This window comes from Neopsephotus bourkii, unplaced genomic scaffold (assembly GCF_033783945.1).
Source record: "Neopsephotus bourkii isolate Nb327-2 ecotype Australia unplaced genomic scaffold, CSIRO-AGI_Nbou_v1 NB_1820, whole genome shotgun sequence".
Taxonomy (NCBI): Eukaryota; Metazoa; Chordata; class Aves; order Psittaciformes; family Psittacidae; genus Neopsephotus; species Neopsephotus bourkii.
This window is the reverse complement of record NW_026902293.1, coordinates 9,096,131-9,111,526: the sequence shown is the minus strand read 5'-3', so window position 1 is coordinate 9,111,526 and position 15,396 is coordinate 9,096,131. Positions and strand designations below refer to the sequence as shown.

At 37.9% G+C, this 15,396-nt stretch overlaps 1 protein-coding gene and 1 long non-coding RNA gene across 2 annotated transcripts; one reads left to right on the top strand and one right to left on the bottom strand.

Annotated features, from left to right (window-relative positions):
• Positions 1-4,293: 4,293 nt before the first annotated feature.
• Positions 4,294-8,580, top strand: ELOC (elongin C). Its single transcript, XM_061342888.1, has 3 exons — positions 4,294-4,351; positions 6,551-6,694; positions 8,356-8,580. The coding sequence occupies exons 1-3, from the start codon at positions 4,348-4,350 to the stop codon at positions 8,544-8,546; spliced, it is 339 nt and encodes a 112-aa protein (XP_061198872.1). The 5' UTR covers positions 4,294-4,347; the 3' UTR covers positions 8,547-8,580.
• Positions 8,581-13,166: 4,586 nt separating this feature from the next.
• LOC133206700 (uncharacterized) lies at positions 13,167-15,136 on the bottom strand. Its single transcript, XR_009723842.1, has 2 exons — positions 14,732-15,136; positions 13,167-14,062 (listed from the first exon to the last, which is right to left on the bottom strand). It is a non-coding gene; the product is annotated as an uncharacterized LOC133206700 (long non-coding RNA).
• Between the last annotated feature and the right edge of the window lie 260 nt (positions 15,137-15,396).

Below are 15,396 nucleotides of genomic sequence, written 5' to 3'. Positions count from 1 at the left end.
ATACTAGGTCACTTGACCTTTCTGTTTCTAACCTACTGTTTAGCACTTAAGGACATGCAATTGTCAATTAAAAAAATATATATTTTTCTGCAGCAACTTTCCCTCCACACTATTTTTACTATACACACAATAACTTGAGTGTGACTGAGAATTCTATCTCCTATTAAATACCAACTCAAGATTCTATCAAAGAAATAAATAAATCTTGCGTATTTTCTGTGCCAGTGTTTTGGTGTATTACTTCTGCTATCCCACTTATTTTTCTGTAAACTTTGGAACCAGTAAGATAGTTGACTAAAAATAAGCTGTGGCTTGCACAAGATCATGTTAATACTGTCTCAAATGACTTGAATGTAGCTTTTGGGAAGAAGATGCTTTTCATAGAACAATAATTTTGAACTGCAGTATCTTTTAAAGTGTCACGACACAACACTTCTTGATCCAGAAGAAGAACCAGTAGATTCTAAGAGGTTATTATTGGTTTGGAATTACTGGTTTGGATTTTTTTTTATTGGTTTGGGGCTATTTTTTTAGGTTTTTCATGTTTTCCAGGTTTTTGTTTTTCTTTCCTTCTCTTTTGTTGCATTGACTCTATCATACCAGAATAGAAACTGAGAGAAAACAAAGTGTATCCCTTGCTTACATGTCGAATGCATCATATAATGGAATGTATTATGCCTTGTTCTTAAAAGCAGGTAGGCTTTCTGCATCTTTTACTTTTGGAGATAGAATGTTAGTTTTGTTCTATATTTGGAATCAAACTTGGATTCTGGAAAAGCAGTATGAATTTTATTCATTTTTTTAGTGTATGTTCTTTTATTGGACTTAAACTGAGGAATAACAGAATACTTTTCCCTCTTTATCCTTTTAATAAATTCTTATGTCTATCTTCATTCTAGTTTTATTTTGTTAAACTAAGTAAAGTGAGACTAATTTTTTTTTTTTTTATACAACAATTTTTTTTCTTTTATACAAGGCTCTTTGGTTATTTCTGTAGTTCTTGTAATTAGAACTTGGCTTCCTTGAAAACAGGAGTTCAGAATTGTGCGTTGTATTCCAGACAAGTTGTTGCTCATGTGCAACAATGTTAGTATTTCCCCATCTTTATTGCAAAGAAATCCTATATGTGCATTTGCCTCCTTTCCCCACACCCCCTCCTCCCCCCACTACATCGGCTTATAATTGACCACAGAATGACTATACTTGCAAAATAACAAGCCCTCACTACATGAAATAAACTTGTATCAGTCCCTATGTGCAGGAATCTTGCATTTAATATGATATATTTTCATGTGGCTCCTAGTTTGTCATTTTCAAGACTGGTGGCTTATATGTTCTGCAGTGCTTTCCATTTCTGTATTGTCTAAATCTGCCTACTCTTTTCTGGCAGCATGGTTTAAAACAGACAAAAAAAAAGAGTTTTTTTAGGAATTAGTAGCTCTTTTCTGGCCTAGTTGTTCCATGTTTGCAACATCATCCTGTATTTTGGTACTAAGTTGCTATCTCATTTTAAGATTACCTTCTCATCTATTCATGATTTACAGATTCCAGATTGCATCTTGATTGGGTTTCCTTTTTTCAAGGAAAAGATTGATTCATTTTTTAGGTATTGGTTTAGTCCAGCATGTCCTAAATCTGCAACACTTACTGCACTTCTATCCCATCTTCCTTTTTAATACAGTTGAATTCAGACCACTGAGCCTGATAATTTTTTTTTCTTTAAGTGTTAAAACTATTGGGTTTTGGTTTGGTTTGGCTTGGGGTTTTTCCCCCTCTCTAATCATATAATAGCACATTTCATTTGATTTTATTAAAATGCTCATTGCAGCTTTTTGGGACAACTCTAATATTCTGGTGTAGACATTTTTTTTCAGTTCCTCAGCTTTAATGTTTTAGTCTTCTCAAGTTATGCATTTACCTTGCAAGGTGTTAATATATTTGCATTCCCACTAACTAGCCTGTATTTATTCTGATATCTAGCAGCATTATTCTTACTGGAAATCAAGGCACATTTTATCATCATCAGTACCTCCAAATGGTATCACTTCTGTGGTTTTGTTTTTGTGGGGGTTTTTTGTTTGTTTGAGGTTTTCAGGGGTTTTGTTTGTTAGTTTGTTATATTGTTGCTATTATTTTCACTACTCTTTTGGAATGTAGGGAAGGATTTTGTGGCTTGAGAAAGAGGTAGCAAAGTGATCCTCTCCTGCAAAGAAAAGTAGTCATGTCAGGTATCCCTTCAGTTCCTCAGCAACAGATACTCTCCAATAAGATGATTGATATCTATTTACAAAAACCTGTTGAAATAGGGTGAAAGATTGCATCAGTTTTGTGCTGCATCTGCTCCAGCACCTATATGTAATTTCCTTGGATGAATTCCTGGAATTACTGAAAATGGCAAAGGCACTTAACACTCAATACTAAGGTGTCTCGATGACAGGGGATGCAAGTTAACTCTCAAAGGTCATTCTTGAAATGTGTCCTGAATTGTATATTCAGGAACTTTTGATCTGCAAGAGTACAGGGGAAGATGTTCCTGATACCAGTGGGGAAGGAAAATAGTTTAAGCTATTTCTGTGAAATAAGGATAATTTTCAAAGACCACGATGTAAGTGGAGGATGATTTCTGCTGAGTTCTCCAGAGACAACTAAGACCAGTTGGTTATGCATGTGTAGTTTGATTAGGTGTACATAATAAGTCAGCCTCTGAAAGCTTGAGGAAACATTCAGACTATTGAAGATTTGTAGAAATATAGTTTATAGTTTTGGAAATGTATAAATAATTTGAGAAAAAGGATATGGAACGAATTGGCACCAAAGTGATGGTGAGAAGTGAAGCTGTCGGCAGCGCAAAGAGCTGCATCTTCTGAAGAGATGCAGAGATCTCTGTAATGCTCCCTCCAAATCTTGCAGCTTTCTCCTCAACTTACTTTCATATTTTGCTAAGCTTTTACCAGAAACATTGGAGGAAAGAGATGTGAGTGGTGGTCTATATTCTGGTTTTCACACCTGGGGTCCTTTTCTAGTAGGTAGTCACAGTTCGTGCCTCTGCTGTCACTTGTTGCTTTTCAAAGAACATGATTTGTTGGAATTCCTGCCAGTCTTTTTGCTGCAGTCAGCTCTGGGTATCAGCTGTGAAACCACCCAGAATCACTGGTGTTGTTTTCCTGAACGAGTGGCACAGAACAGTGGTAATGTACTAGTGAACAGTAGTATTGATTTGTACCGTGTTAATGTTTAGAGAGTAGCTGTTAATGTGACAGGAATTTTAGGACAGCAGTTGGGTGAGTGGAATTTCTCTTCCCAAGTTTTCTTTTCCACAGCAGAGATGCAGTTCAAAGTAAAGAAAGAAATGTTGTAACTGAGCATGCCAGATTTGTTCTGTAAACAAGTGCTTCTATTTTTCTCTTTGGATTCATTTACCTGGCAAAATTTGGAGCAAGCTGGATGTCAATATTTGTAACCTACAGAAGCCAGTGGTTAACTTACCATGTAAATACCTACATACAGTGTCTGAAGTAGACTATCTAGGTGACATTGGTGGCTGTATCGGGAGCTGTCAATCTCCTGGAAAGGATAAGTTGGAGGCCAGGTATTTAGTGCACACTGATTAGAGTCATCCCTCACCCTTCTCTTCTCCAGCCTAAACAACTGCAGTTCTCTCAGTCTCTCCTTGTATGACAGGTGTTCCCACCCCTTGGTCATCTTTGTGGCTTTTTGCAGGATTCAGTTCAGCCTGGCATGTGCTGCGGAGCCCAGAGCTGAGACCAGCACTCTAGATGTGTCCTACCAGTGCTGAGTAGAGGGGCAGGATCACCATCCTCAGCCCATGCCTCCTGGCAGGATCACCATCCTCAGCAACATGCCTCCTGATATAGCCCAGGCAGCTCTTGGCTACCTCTGTTGCAAAGGCACATTCCTGGTTCATGTTTGACTTGGTGTCCACCAGCACCCCCAGGTCTCTTTCTGCAAAGCTGATTTGCCCCCAGACAGTACTGCCTGGGGTAGTTCGTCCCAAGGTACAGGCATTTGCGTTTCCCTTTGATGAACTCCATACTTTTCCCGTTGGCCCCTTTCTCCAGCTTCTGGATTATGGTAGGGATCTCTCGACAGCAAAAATAAGTTTCAGAGCATAATGCTTTCAAAACATAATGTTCATCAACATTGCATGCTGTGTATCGAGATTCTTTTCTGCAGAGTGTTTATGGTAGCATTCAGGCTAATAACTAAAGATGACTTACGCAATTGTATTACTGACTGAAGATGTTACCAATTGTGTTTATTGTGTTTTTTCAGACACTCCTATTGCAAAAGCTGCAGTTGAAAAGAAAAAAAATTAGTAAGAAGAGAATGGGTAAGTTCATCATCTCGGAGGTTCAGCAGAGGAGGTGGATTGTAAGACTTTAAATATTGATCTTGTCACTGGTTTTCTTGTAGCCTCAAGGGTTAATGGAACTTCCTACAGATGTTTTTAGGAATATTTTCTGAAGTGACTGTTCATTTGCTGAAAGACCTGTGCAGAATGCATCTACCTAACAATAGATTTCACTTGTTTAACATGCATAGTGCTGAAAATTTACATGCTAAAACAGGATGCCTTTAGGCTTTTGTAGCACTAAGCTTTTACATAGTAGACAAAAAAATTTCACTGTGTGCTGTTTTAAATTTTTTTGTTTGTTAGTTAAGGTCAGCCTGTTGAATTCTGGCAAAGAGATCATAATAAGGACTGATTTCTGATAAGTTACATTGTGTGTGATCTGACTAAATCTCCAAAACTGTTGTGTCTGCCTCTACAAATGACCACTTAATGAAACATGATTGGAAAGATTATAGATTTATCTATACTTTTGCTGAATGTACTTTAGCATGTTTGGCACTGGCAATACTTTATTAAAACCAGCAATAGCTGCACGATAATTCAATTTTTACTTCAAATTCACAAAGCAGCTTTATTGATTGGGAGAATTCTGTATTTGCTGTAACACTAGATATAATGTGAGGTGCTTTGACATAATTAATTCCTATTCCTTGTTTTGTCAGAAGGAAAAACAACTCTGACAAGCAAATGTCAACGCTGTAGTCTATACCTGTTTCATCTCCCGTACTTCTACATGCAGTCATGAAATACTGGCAGTGTATCATTTTTCTAGAAGGGTACAGATCTCTTCTTTTATACTTTCCCAAGCTGGAAGAACTTCCAGGACTTTCACTTTTAACTTTTTGTCAAGATAACACTGTTTTGAAAATCAAATACTGTGCAGTGTCAAGTTCAAGTACTTTTAATGGTATTCTAGCAATAGTTGCTATATTAGTCCCTTAGAAAACACAGTGTTTGAAAGGAGGCATTAACTTTTCAGTCTGAATTTGATAGAATTGTATATTTAGGTGGGGTGGGGTTTTACACGCATTTTTTCCACAAATATTTCAACCTTACTGCAGTCTTTATTCCTGAAGTGTTTACAGGAATATGCAAAGGCCAGATACAGAGTCAAGTCTCCCTAGTGTGATGGTGTCCTGTAGTGCTGAACACTCTACAGGCCCAAAGCTGTCAGTGGTTCCTGCCTGCTGCGTAGACAAGACAGGTGCAAGATGGAGGAACTGTTCATCCTGCACAAAGTGAGCAGTGCAGTGGTGGCAACAGACATGTTGTTTTTTCAGCTTTTAAAGAGAGTACTGTTAGGAGAGAATAAATAAAGGAGCAAAAAGGGAAGGGGCATAAGGGCTTCTACAGAAACAGAGGGTAGGTATGTAGTGAGACAGAAGGGAGAAGGGAAATGGAAAAAAGCACAGTCAAAACTGCTGTGAGGAGAGTTTCCAAATTCCCTTGGGTTTACTGCTTTTGTACTTTCCCTCTTTCCAGCAAAAGTCACGACACAGATGTGCACTAACACTGCATGGTGCTTGGTTTGGCTGGGCAGTGGGGGAGGGTGAACCTTACTTCATGTCATTTCTTCAGTACAGAAATACTCACTGCTTTTACTCTTACCTGTACTTCAAAAGCCACTTGTTTTTTGTTTGGTTGGTTTTTTTTTTGGTTGGTTGGTTGGTTGTTTTGGTTTTTTTTGGTTGGTTTTGGTGGTGGGTTTTTTTTGGGTTTTTGGGTTGGTTTTTTCTGTTTTGTTTGGTTTGTTTTTTATGTGTATTCAGGTAACTTTTAGTAAGAAAAGCCATATTTATCATACATTTTAGTAACCATGATAATTATGGCAGTAGCCTTATGGAGGGAAGCAGTAGTATGTTCAATTCATCTGATAATGTCTAAAGGAAAATTTCATCCATACTTAGGTTTTGGAAATCATGTCAGAATTTGGTGATGGAGAAATGAGAGAGAAGAGACGTTAACAAAAGAAGTTCCTACTTTTGCATAAATTCTTTTTTTAAAACAGCTGAGTGATTCAGAGAAGCCATTTTCAAATAGGCAAAATGCTTCTGTCTTATTTCTGATTATATTGGGTTCTTTGGTTTGTAATCATAGAGAAGACTGCAGCTTGCATACTTAGTGATGTGAATCACTCATTGTGTTCTGAAACTGTTAATCTGTTTTCCATTATAGATGGAGAAGAGAAAACGTATGGTGGGTGTGAGGGCCCAGATGCTATGTATGTGAAGTTAATATCCTCTGACGGCCATGAGTTCATTGTAAAAAGAGAGCATGCATTAACATCGGGAACAATAAAAGCTATGTTGAGTGGACCAGGTAAGTACAAAAGATATAGTACCTTCATGTTCTCTGTTCTCACTTTTGGACAGGTTTGAATTTATATCACGCAGTGGGTGAAAGTTGGAATAAGTGGTAACTTTTCCAGATCCTGCCTAGTTCCTATTTCCAGTGGAACATTTCACCTGTGTGGGGTATCATACTACCAGCCATATAATTAGACTGTCTGCTTTTGGAGAGTTAGGGACCTTACAGGATCATTAGTACTAGTTTCCCATGGTGTGAGAAGTTCAGGGCATTACATGAGATGTGTAGCTGTCAAGTTCAAAGCAAAGAGGAATTGGTAGCTCTTCATTGCCATCTCCATGGTGGAGCCTTTAGTATTCTGTACTAGGTCTGGCTGGTACAGAGTTAATTTTCTTCATCGCAGGTCATATGATCCTGTGGTCTAGATTTGTGACCAAAACAATGCTGATAACACACCAAAGTTTTTAGCTATTGAAGGGTTTGCACAGTGTCAAGGCCTTATCTGTTTCCCACTATTCCCCACCCCCCTACCCCCCCCATAAATAGGTGGGGGTATTGTGCAAGGGGTTGGAAGGGAACACCACCAGTTAGGTGACACAAACTAACAAAAGGGATATTGCATGCCATACAATGCCATGAAGTAAATAGGGAGAGGAGTGGGTTAAGGAGGTTAGCTATTTAGCCATCTTTTGCTTGGGAACTCACTGGGCATCAGTTTGCCCATGGGAGGTAGTGAGTGATCACCTTTGCAGGAGTTGTTTTTTTCTTTTCTTCCACTTGTGTTTTGCTTATTAAACAACTCTTTATCTTGACCCATGACTTTTCTTGCTTTTGCTCTTCCTTTCCTCTTCACTTGTCTACTGCAGGGGGAAGTGAGAAAGTGGTTGTGTGGTGCTTAGCCATTTGCTGGGGTTTAGGCCACAATATGGTCATGAGATCCTTTGGCAAAGAGTTCCCGTTTTTAATGACAAAGGCTAGCTTAGGAGGGGAGATGAATTTGCAGCAGGGAAGGACCTCATGTTACTGCATATATAAGACTGCCTCTGGTTTAAGTGTCCAAAGTAATCCATGAAGACCAAAAGGGTGGAGGAGAAAAGAGGGAGAAGTTGACACGGGTGCTTTCTCTCTTCTGTACTGTCATCCCCTACCTATCCTTCCTGCTGCCTGCTTTCACAGCTTATCAAGTTAATGTATCTTTGAGGTTTCAACCCTCTGTCAAATCTGCCTGAAACTGGAAAATTCAAAGTTACTGGGATCACAGAAGGTATTACTGATAAGTATGCATATGCAGATACAGAACATATAAATTTATTCTTTCTTGGCTACGACAGCTAGAAATTTCAATTGTAATACTGTTACTGTGACCTTTGGAACTGAACAAGAGCACCTACCAAGCAAGCATCAGAATTAAACCTAAATTTCTGGTGTAGTTGTTCACAATATTGTTAATAGACTGCAGCCAAAATAAACATTTTGTAATGCAGGGGATCTTAATATTCTTGAGGGTTGTAAATGCAGCACATCCTGCTTTATGCTGAATATCTAGGAATATGGGACTAACACAAGTCTGTTTAGAATGTGTTATATTCGCATGGTAAAGCATTTCATCTTGCAGTGAACTGAGAGTCTGACTTTTGGTTTGGTGTTTTGTTTTGGTTTGGTTTTTTCTACAGGACAGTTTGCAGAAAATGAAACAAATGAGGTGAATTTTAGAGAGATCCCATCCCATGTCCTATCCAAAGTGTGCATGTATTTCACCTACAAGGTCCGCTATACTAACAGCTCTACGGAGATTCCTGAATTCCCAATTGCACCTGAAATTGCACTGGAACTTCTGATGGCTGCAAACTTCTTAGATTGTTAAATAAAATAAATTATAATAAAAAATGTAAAACTTTTTTCAGTATTTAATACATGTAGTTCAGTTAGTAACTTTTTCAGATAGCATGTTGCGTGTGTGCTGTTGAGAACTGTAAAGTTCACTGCAGAGGCAGTTGCCTTCAGTCCTTTTGCATATAGCAATCATTCAGTTGAAATTTGTTTTGCTGCTTACACAAATAAGGAACTTTTCACAAACTGAGATAAATAAACAAATATGCCAATTAGTAGATGGCTATGCCTTATCCTTTAGGTGTGGTAGAACTTTCTTTTAGTAAGTGACCATAGAAAATACTGGAGTTTAGTCAAATGCTGTTTAAAAGGTAATTATAGTTAAATATGAGTAGCTGCTTAGGGTTTCTAACTTTCTGTTATTGTTAAGGTTTCTAAACATCTGAACTTAATCTCCTTTGTAAGATAGCTTTAGCATAGTTACACTAATTAGATTAGCAGTGCCCTCTGAGGTTTGTATACTAACACTGATACTCCATTTAGGCTGAAAGTGGAGTGTATAGGGTAATGCTTAGGGCTTTTAATTTAAATCATAGTATAGACATGTCTAAAGGTGTACTTGATACATTTTTCTTTTATAACTTTAATTTTCCCTATTAGCATTTACAAATATTCAAGTCACTTGTCTGTACAGTAAGACTGTGATCATACTGACAGTGGCTTTTGAGGGGAAAAATAACTTAGAATCTGTATATTATCTTCTGTATAACCTATAAGGCTATTACTAATGTACTGTCACTTGAACTGATAAGGATTTTATATGGTTTCAGTTATGGTTTATTTCCATTGTTGTGATTGGTTATGTAAAGTCTGTATTTAATCTTTAGAGTAGTGGTCATTTAAATTTTGTAACATAATGAGTGAAAAGATAGTTATCCTATCTTTTATCTCTTCCTCGATCTCTCTCTTGTATCCACAGAAAAAGACCCTGAAATGTGGAGGTCTTTTATAGTTGAGGGAAAGGGCATTAAGCAGATGTTTAAGGAGCTGTTTTATAAATTTCATAGGTATTTCCAATGTTTTTACAAATATTTTAGGGGAAAAGGATTGGCAAGCCACTGACATAATACTAGAGTGGAACACATCACCTCTTGGTAGTTCCTGCTGGTAGTTGCCTAGACTATCAGCTCTTTGTTCAAAACAAATTTCCGTAAAGAAACAAACAAACAAAAAAGATTAAACTTGAGACAAGAAGTTGCTTTTTGTTCAGCTGCAGCCTGAAGAACTCTTCTGCCAAAATCATCTGTAAATGACAATAAATCTAATGCATCATAAAAATTATGCTAGAAAAACATGGTTAAGTATTTCCATCAGCTGCCACTGCTTCAGCTTTGTTTTGATCAAGAAGTGGTTGTGGTCTTTCATGGAAAAATCCCACTAACAGATGGTGGGACCTCTACTGATGTTACTAACTAATGGTGAATTTAGAGGGCTGAAACTCTCCTCTAAACCTGTTTGCCAATGTAAATACAGCTGTGAAGAGATTTTTCTGGACAAAACCCAGTAACTTAACATAGACTATGCAGTCTGCCTGTGGAGGAGTTCAGTTGTGACAAATGAAATTTTACCCTGGGCTCGAGCAATGCTTGAATAGACAAGCTGACATTTGTCAATGTGTTGATGGATTAGCTGACATTCACATCACATACTTGGCACAATTTATTGTGTTAAATGTGGGGATGTTTATGACTACATTGGGTTTTGCACAATAAGCTGAAGTGTGTTGCAAGGCAATAGTCTGAAATCCTATGTTTAAGCACTCTGGTCAGTGCTCTTAGTAACTCATTTTCAAGAGCACTAAAAAGATAAACACAAACCAGAGACAGTTGTGCTGCTTTTGTTAGAGCCACTAGGAATACCCTAAAAGGTCAAAGAATACCGACATGGATATTTTAGTCCCAACTACATTTCAATCTGAGCAAGTTGTAAGTTCTTTGGCCGTTTTTAATAGTTTGGATGTTAATGACTTGAAGTGTAAAACTATTTAGTTTAAAGTTGAAGTAAAAAAATGGCTTTTTATAAAAAGTTGGGTTTTCCTTCCCCCCCCCCCCCGCCAGGCATTCCCAAACTGTCTCCTGTTAAAATACATTGCATTTTATGATTCCGTACTTCAGCAGCAAGGTAAAATAGCTGGTTTAGTTCTGAATAATAACTTCATTGTTTTTCCTTCAGCTTAATGTATAATACAGTAGCTTTGAACACTCAGGAAATGCAGTAGTGTCCTAGAGCCACACTATTTGCAAAACCACCGGATGTTAAAACTAACCAGATTTCTAAGGGGGAGGGGGGCAGAGGGAATTAGTGCAATTTCCGCAATAGCGACATGGGTGTGCCATTATCAGACCATTGGAAATTTACCACGCTTAACCCCTGAGTTTGAAATAAATTTCAATATTGAAAATTTTTAAACCTGTGTTTCTGTTGATTTATGGCTTTTCGGAGCATATTCACATGCAGAATCATGATTTTCATGGCTATGTGGTGAGCAAATTGCTAATATGCGTTTGGATACTAGGTTGTGAAACTGCATGCATAAAATTAAAGGTTTGCAGTGTCCATAGTTCTAAAGAGTTTCATCGGTGTGAAGTGTTCAGCTATCTTTGTGCTCCTCAGAATTACAACTATGCACAATTCTCAGAAACTACCAAGTACTAAAAGAGGATGGTATTCCTGAACAACCTTGAAGAGGGCATTTTGAAGACTTCAGGTGTCCCATAATACTCCTCTTTATTTAGTAAGCAAGGCCTGTATCTGATAGTTCAAATTTTAAACTGAACCACTGATTTAGCTGTAAAAACTTCCAGATTCTTCAGTAACTGCAAGCAATGACAGACGTCTAGCTGTAAAAACTTCCAGATTCTTCAGTAACTGCAAGCAGTGACAGAGGTCCTGGTGGATCATGTTTTTTCATCATTTGACTATGTCTAAGCTGCTGAAGAAGTCTCCAACGGGTCTCCAGCAATGAAGTAGTCTGTGCATCTGGAAGGATCAGAACTCTGTTCCACAAGAGATGGAATTCCTTTTTGGTTTTGAGGCTGAAGGAAGGAGGATTCACCGTCCACATTCACTGTGCCGTTACATTCAACACCTGTGTTGAACACGACATCTAAAAGGCATTTCTTAACAGTAGTAAGTGTGGAAAATCAGTTGCTTCTATTTGCGTTTTATCGCTGTGCATCATATTTCACAGGTACAGGTTGCAGCAGTGGCTGTCAGGTTTTCTTTTCACCCTTTCTTGTTTTTCCTCTTCCCATCGAAAGGGACTTCCCAACACCTGCCTGAAACACCTGCCTTGGTTTATGTGATAAAGTGGACAAGGAAATTAATGGGGCAGAAAAGGTAACTTTGCAGTCCATGTATTGTGTCCCTAGTTTTATTTATTTCGTTAAGTCTCAAATGTCGGACTATAAGAGAATAACAGCTCTCTGCAAAGTCGATAAAAGCACAGTGCTAACGTGTAGGTACTAGTGAGAAATAGCAGTTTTCCTGGGCAAAAGCTAAGGGTGGAGGCTGTGGTGTAAACTTCAGTAACTGAATAAAAGAAAAATAGCAGGAACTCAATGTTTGAAGGTTGAGTAGATTTGGAAATTAAACATTATATTGCGTCTTTAAAGACAGACCGAAGAATTGCAATTAGCAGGAAGGGGCCTTAGGTAGTTTTTCCCATGGAAAAAGTTCAACTGTGAAAGAGTTTTTGACAAACTGGACTGGAGTTGGATTTCTTTTTAAATGTAGCTTATTAGATGGCAGTTTTACGGGAAGTTCCCAATGCTGTGAACTTGATGTGTTGCACAATGACTCAAGGAACAAGTAAAGAGCACACAGTAGATTTTGTGATTATTATCAGCCACCCATGAAGCTTGAGTGTCATCACAAGGGCAGCACAGGGGAAAGAACTGAGCTTTTATCACTGCAAGTTTTAACTTGCATGTCATGAAATAAAGCTTTGCATACGTTACATCTAAAACATAGGTTGTGGTGCAGTCTTTCTTCTATGGGAGAAAGGTCACAGAGATAAAGGAGAGAAGAAAAACATACTTCTGTCATTGCCACGTTACTGCTTTATGTTTACAGAATACAGGATTTTCCTCCCATGCTCCAAGGGAGGAGAATCAGAGATGCAAGATCATGACTGTACTTTAACAAATGGAGTTCTTAAACCTTTTACCCTGCTGAATTTACATATTTGGGCAGTTTTCGAGAGGTTAAACGTGGAATGTTTTGTAGCCTCACTAGTTGAGGGTAGAGTTGGAAAATTAAGTTAAAGTCTTCCCCTGAAATACCTACTGCAATTTAGATTGGTGAAAGTAACAACTTGAGAGGTTTTTGGTAAATTGAAATCTTACTGTACAGTGCCAAAGTCACTGGTTTTCAGGATAGTTTTGTGAGATGAGTTTGGGAGGGAATACAGACATGAAGTAGTGCTATTCTTTACATGTTGCCAACTTCTTTCCTCAACCCCAAGTCACTTGGAAGTTAAAACAAAACACTGCTAATTCCTTTCATGTTAATTCAGATTTAAAACTGCCCTTTCAGGTGAGAATTCATAGCAAAGGCTTCTGTCCACATGAAAAGAAATGCCACTGGTATCCTATTTGCACTTAATAATGGAAAACCTTTATCTCCAAAATCACCACTACATAAGCCGTAAGTGATACATAATTCATGCCTTAGGTTGCTATAAATTCTTGTTTCTCTGTCTAGTAAAACAATGGGATACTTGTTATACAGGTTTCTTTACTCTCACATAAATAGTTCTCAGTTTTGGTTGGTCTTACGAAACCTGAAAAAGATCTAACTGCATTTGGCACAAAGGATTTCTTTTTTCATGCAGGAAAAAACTTCCCACATTACCATACTAAATTAACAGGTAATGTTTTCCAGAAGTAACACTCCATTTGACTCTGACTTACTTGGAGTTTGCTGAAAACAAAACATGTAAATGATATATCAATATTGCATTAAGATTTAAGCTGCTTTCAGATTTGTCATAGAGCCTTTCAATAAGGAAAAATAATCTGACTTGTAACAAACAGCTGTGACTTAAGGGAGCTGTCTGAAAATGTTCAGCTGAAATAGTCAAGTAAGTGCTCATCTATAGTGTTTTTCTTAACACAGCTCCCTTTCCCTTTCTCACATGGCCATATCCCATAGGAAGTCCTGTCTTTCCCAAGGGACATTAAATAAACAAACACAAATAGACAGGCTGGCCCAGTGTCATCTTGGTGTACAGGCCTGCAAAATGCAATTCTGCTAGCTCTGTAAGTAGAGTGCTGGGTCTGATGATGGCAGTGTGCAGTTTGATGCGTGCATTTGAGGATTTGCTCCTCAGCACTCAAAGAGTTTGTAATAGCACAGAGTAGGGTACCCAATAAACCTCCAGCAATTTTATCTTGCTTCTAGACTAGCAAGACCAAAAAGCAAATTAATTTTGAAAATTCCTTATCAGTATTGTCTTCACTGGTTACAAAGAGTCACTTCTGCATATTCCTGTAACAAAATCAACTAGGTATTCATAGTACTCTTGGGCTTACCTGGGAAGCCTGCAGTGCAAAGTCTTTAGTGTTAAAATGAAACTACTAAATGATAATTGTATTTGAATCTTACAGGTATTATCACTGAACAGCATCTGAACCCTTTGTTATTTGATGGAGACTAATCAACTTCCTCACACGGGCTCCAGAAAAGGATGTTTTTAATGTGGAAGAACTTTTAATAATTACATAACTTAGCACTTTTTAATGCATCCATCTATTTAAATGAATATAGGTCCTACACAATCCTCATTATTTTAATTTTTTACAGATTTTATCTTTATAGATATTTATCTTTAGAGCATTTAAATGAGTTAGCGAACTACTGGTGCCAAAAAACATGGCTTGACAATTACTACAAATTGGTAATTATGGCATATTACTAAAACAGGCATTTCCACTCCTTCCCCTAGCCACATGCCCTCCTTCTTCCTCTGCAGAAATTATAACAACTATGGGACCACATACTAAGACAGACTCTTTTTCTGATCTGATGGAAAATTATTTTTGTAGTTTAGTCTTCTGTGGATAAGCTGAAATTCACACATCACACAGTGGCTGCAAAACTGTCAAATCCTAGACAAGAGAAGAAATGGAAGCATATGACATCCAAAACCAGTATTACCCTCTTTGTGCAGGCACTGCACATCCAGTGGATCAGGAATAAGGTGAAACTCCTCTTTTCCTTAGCCTCCTTTTGTGCCTTTGAAAGTCCTGGGATGGAAGTGGTAATCTGCCTGTTACTATTTTCAACCAAGATGAAAATGGAGTATGTCATTGATGAAAAACCTACATTATCACTGAGGAATAAAACAATAAAATCTCAACAGCTCAAAGGTATTTTGCAAATTTGGGGTATGTTTTTCATTTTTAGATATGTATGCAATTTATTTCTTTGATATTCTTGGTAAAACCTTGTCTTGGTTTGATTCTACACCTTTAGATGCAGGTGCATCACATTTGTGTTTGCCATTAGGTCTCCGTTCCACAGACTTTTTAGACTCCTTCACTGGCAGGCAAGAGTAGAAGAAGCAGTTGACAATTCCTGTGAGAAGCAGGGAGTCCTCCACACTCACTTGTGAGAGGCTGTCTCCTGGCACTGCAGGTTAACCGTTGCTATGCCACTCGAGTAATATGGGGAGGTGAATGTGAACGTACAGTTGAATTCCTCCTTAGAAGGAGCCAAAATGGAAAGCTAAAAACTAGTGGACACAAACAAAATAAATCAATCCCCTGAGTTATTACAGTGGCAGAAATTGTAAAGAAGCAGGCAGTGATAGTTGAGTATGT

Excerpts from the sequence above, each read along its gene's own strand:
- ELOC (XM_061342888.1), top strand. Across the intron at positions 6,695-8,355 it reads AGCTATGTTGAGTGGACCAG|GACAGTTTGCAGAAAATGAA; the intron begins GTAAGTACAAAA and ends TTTTTTCTACAG.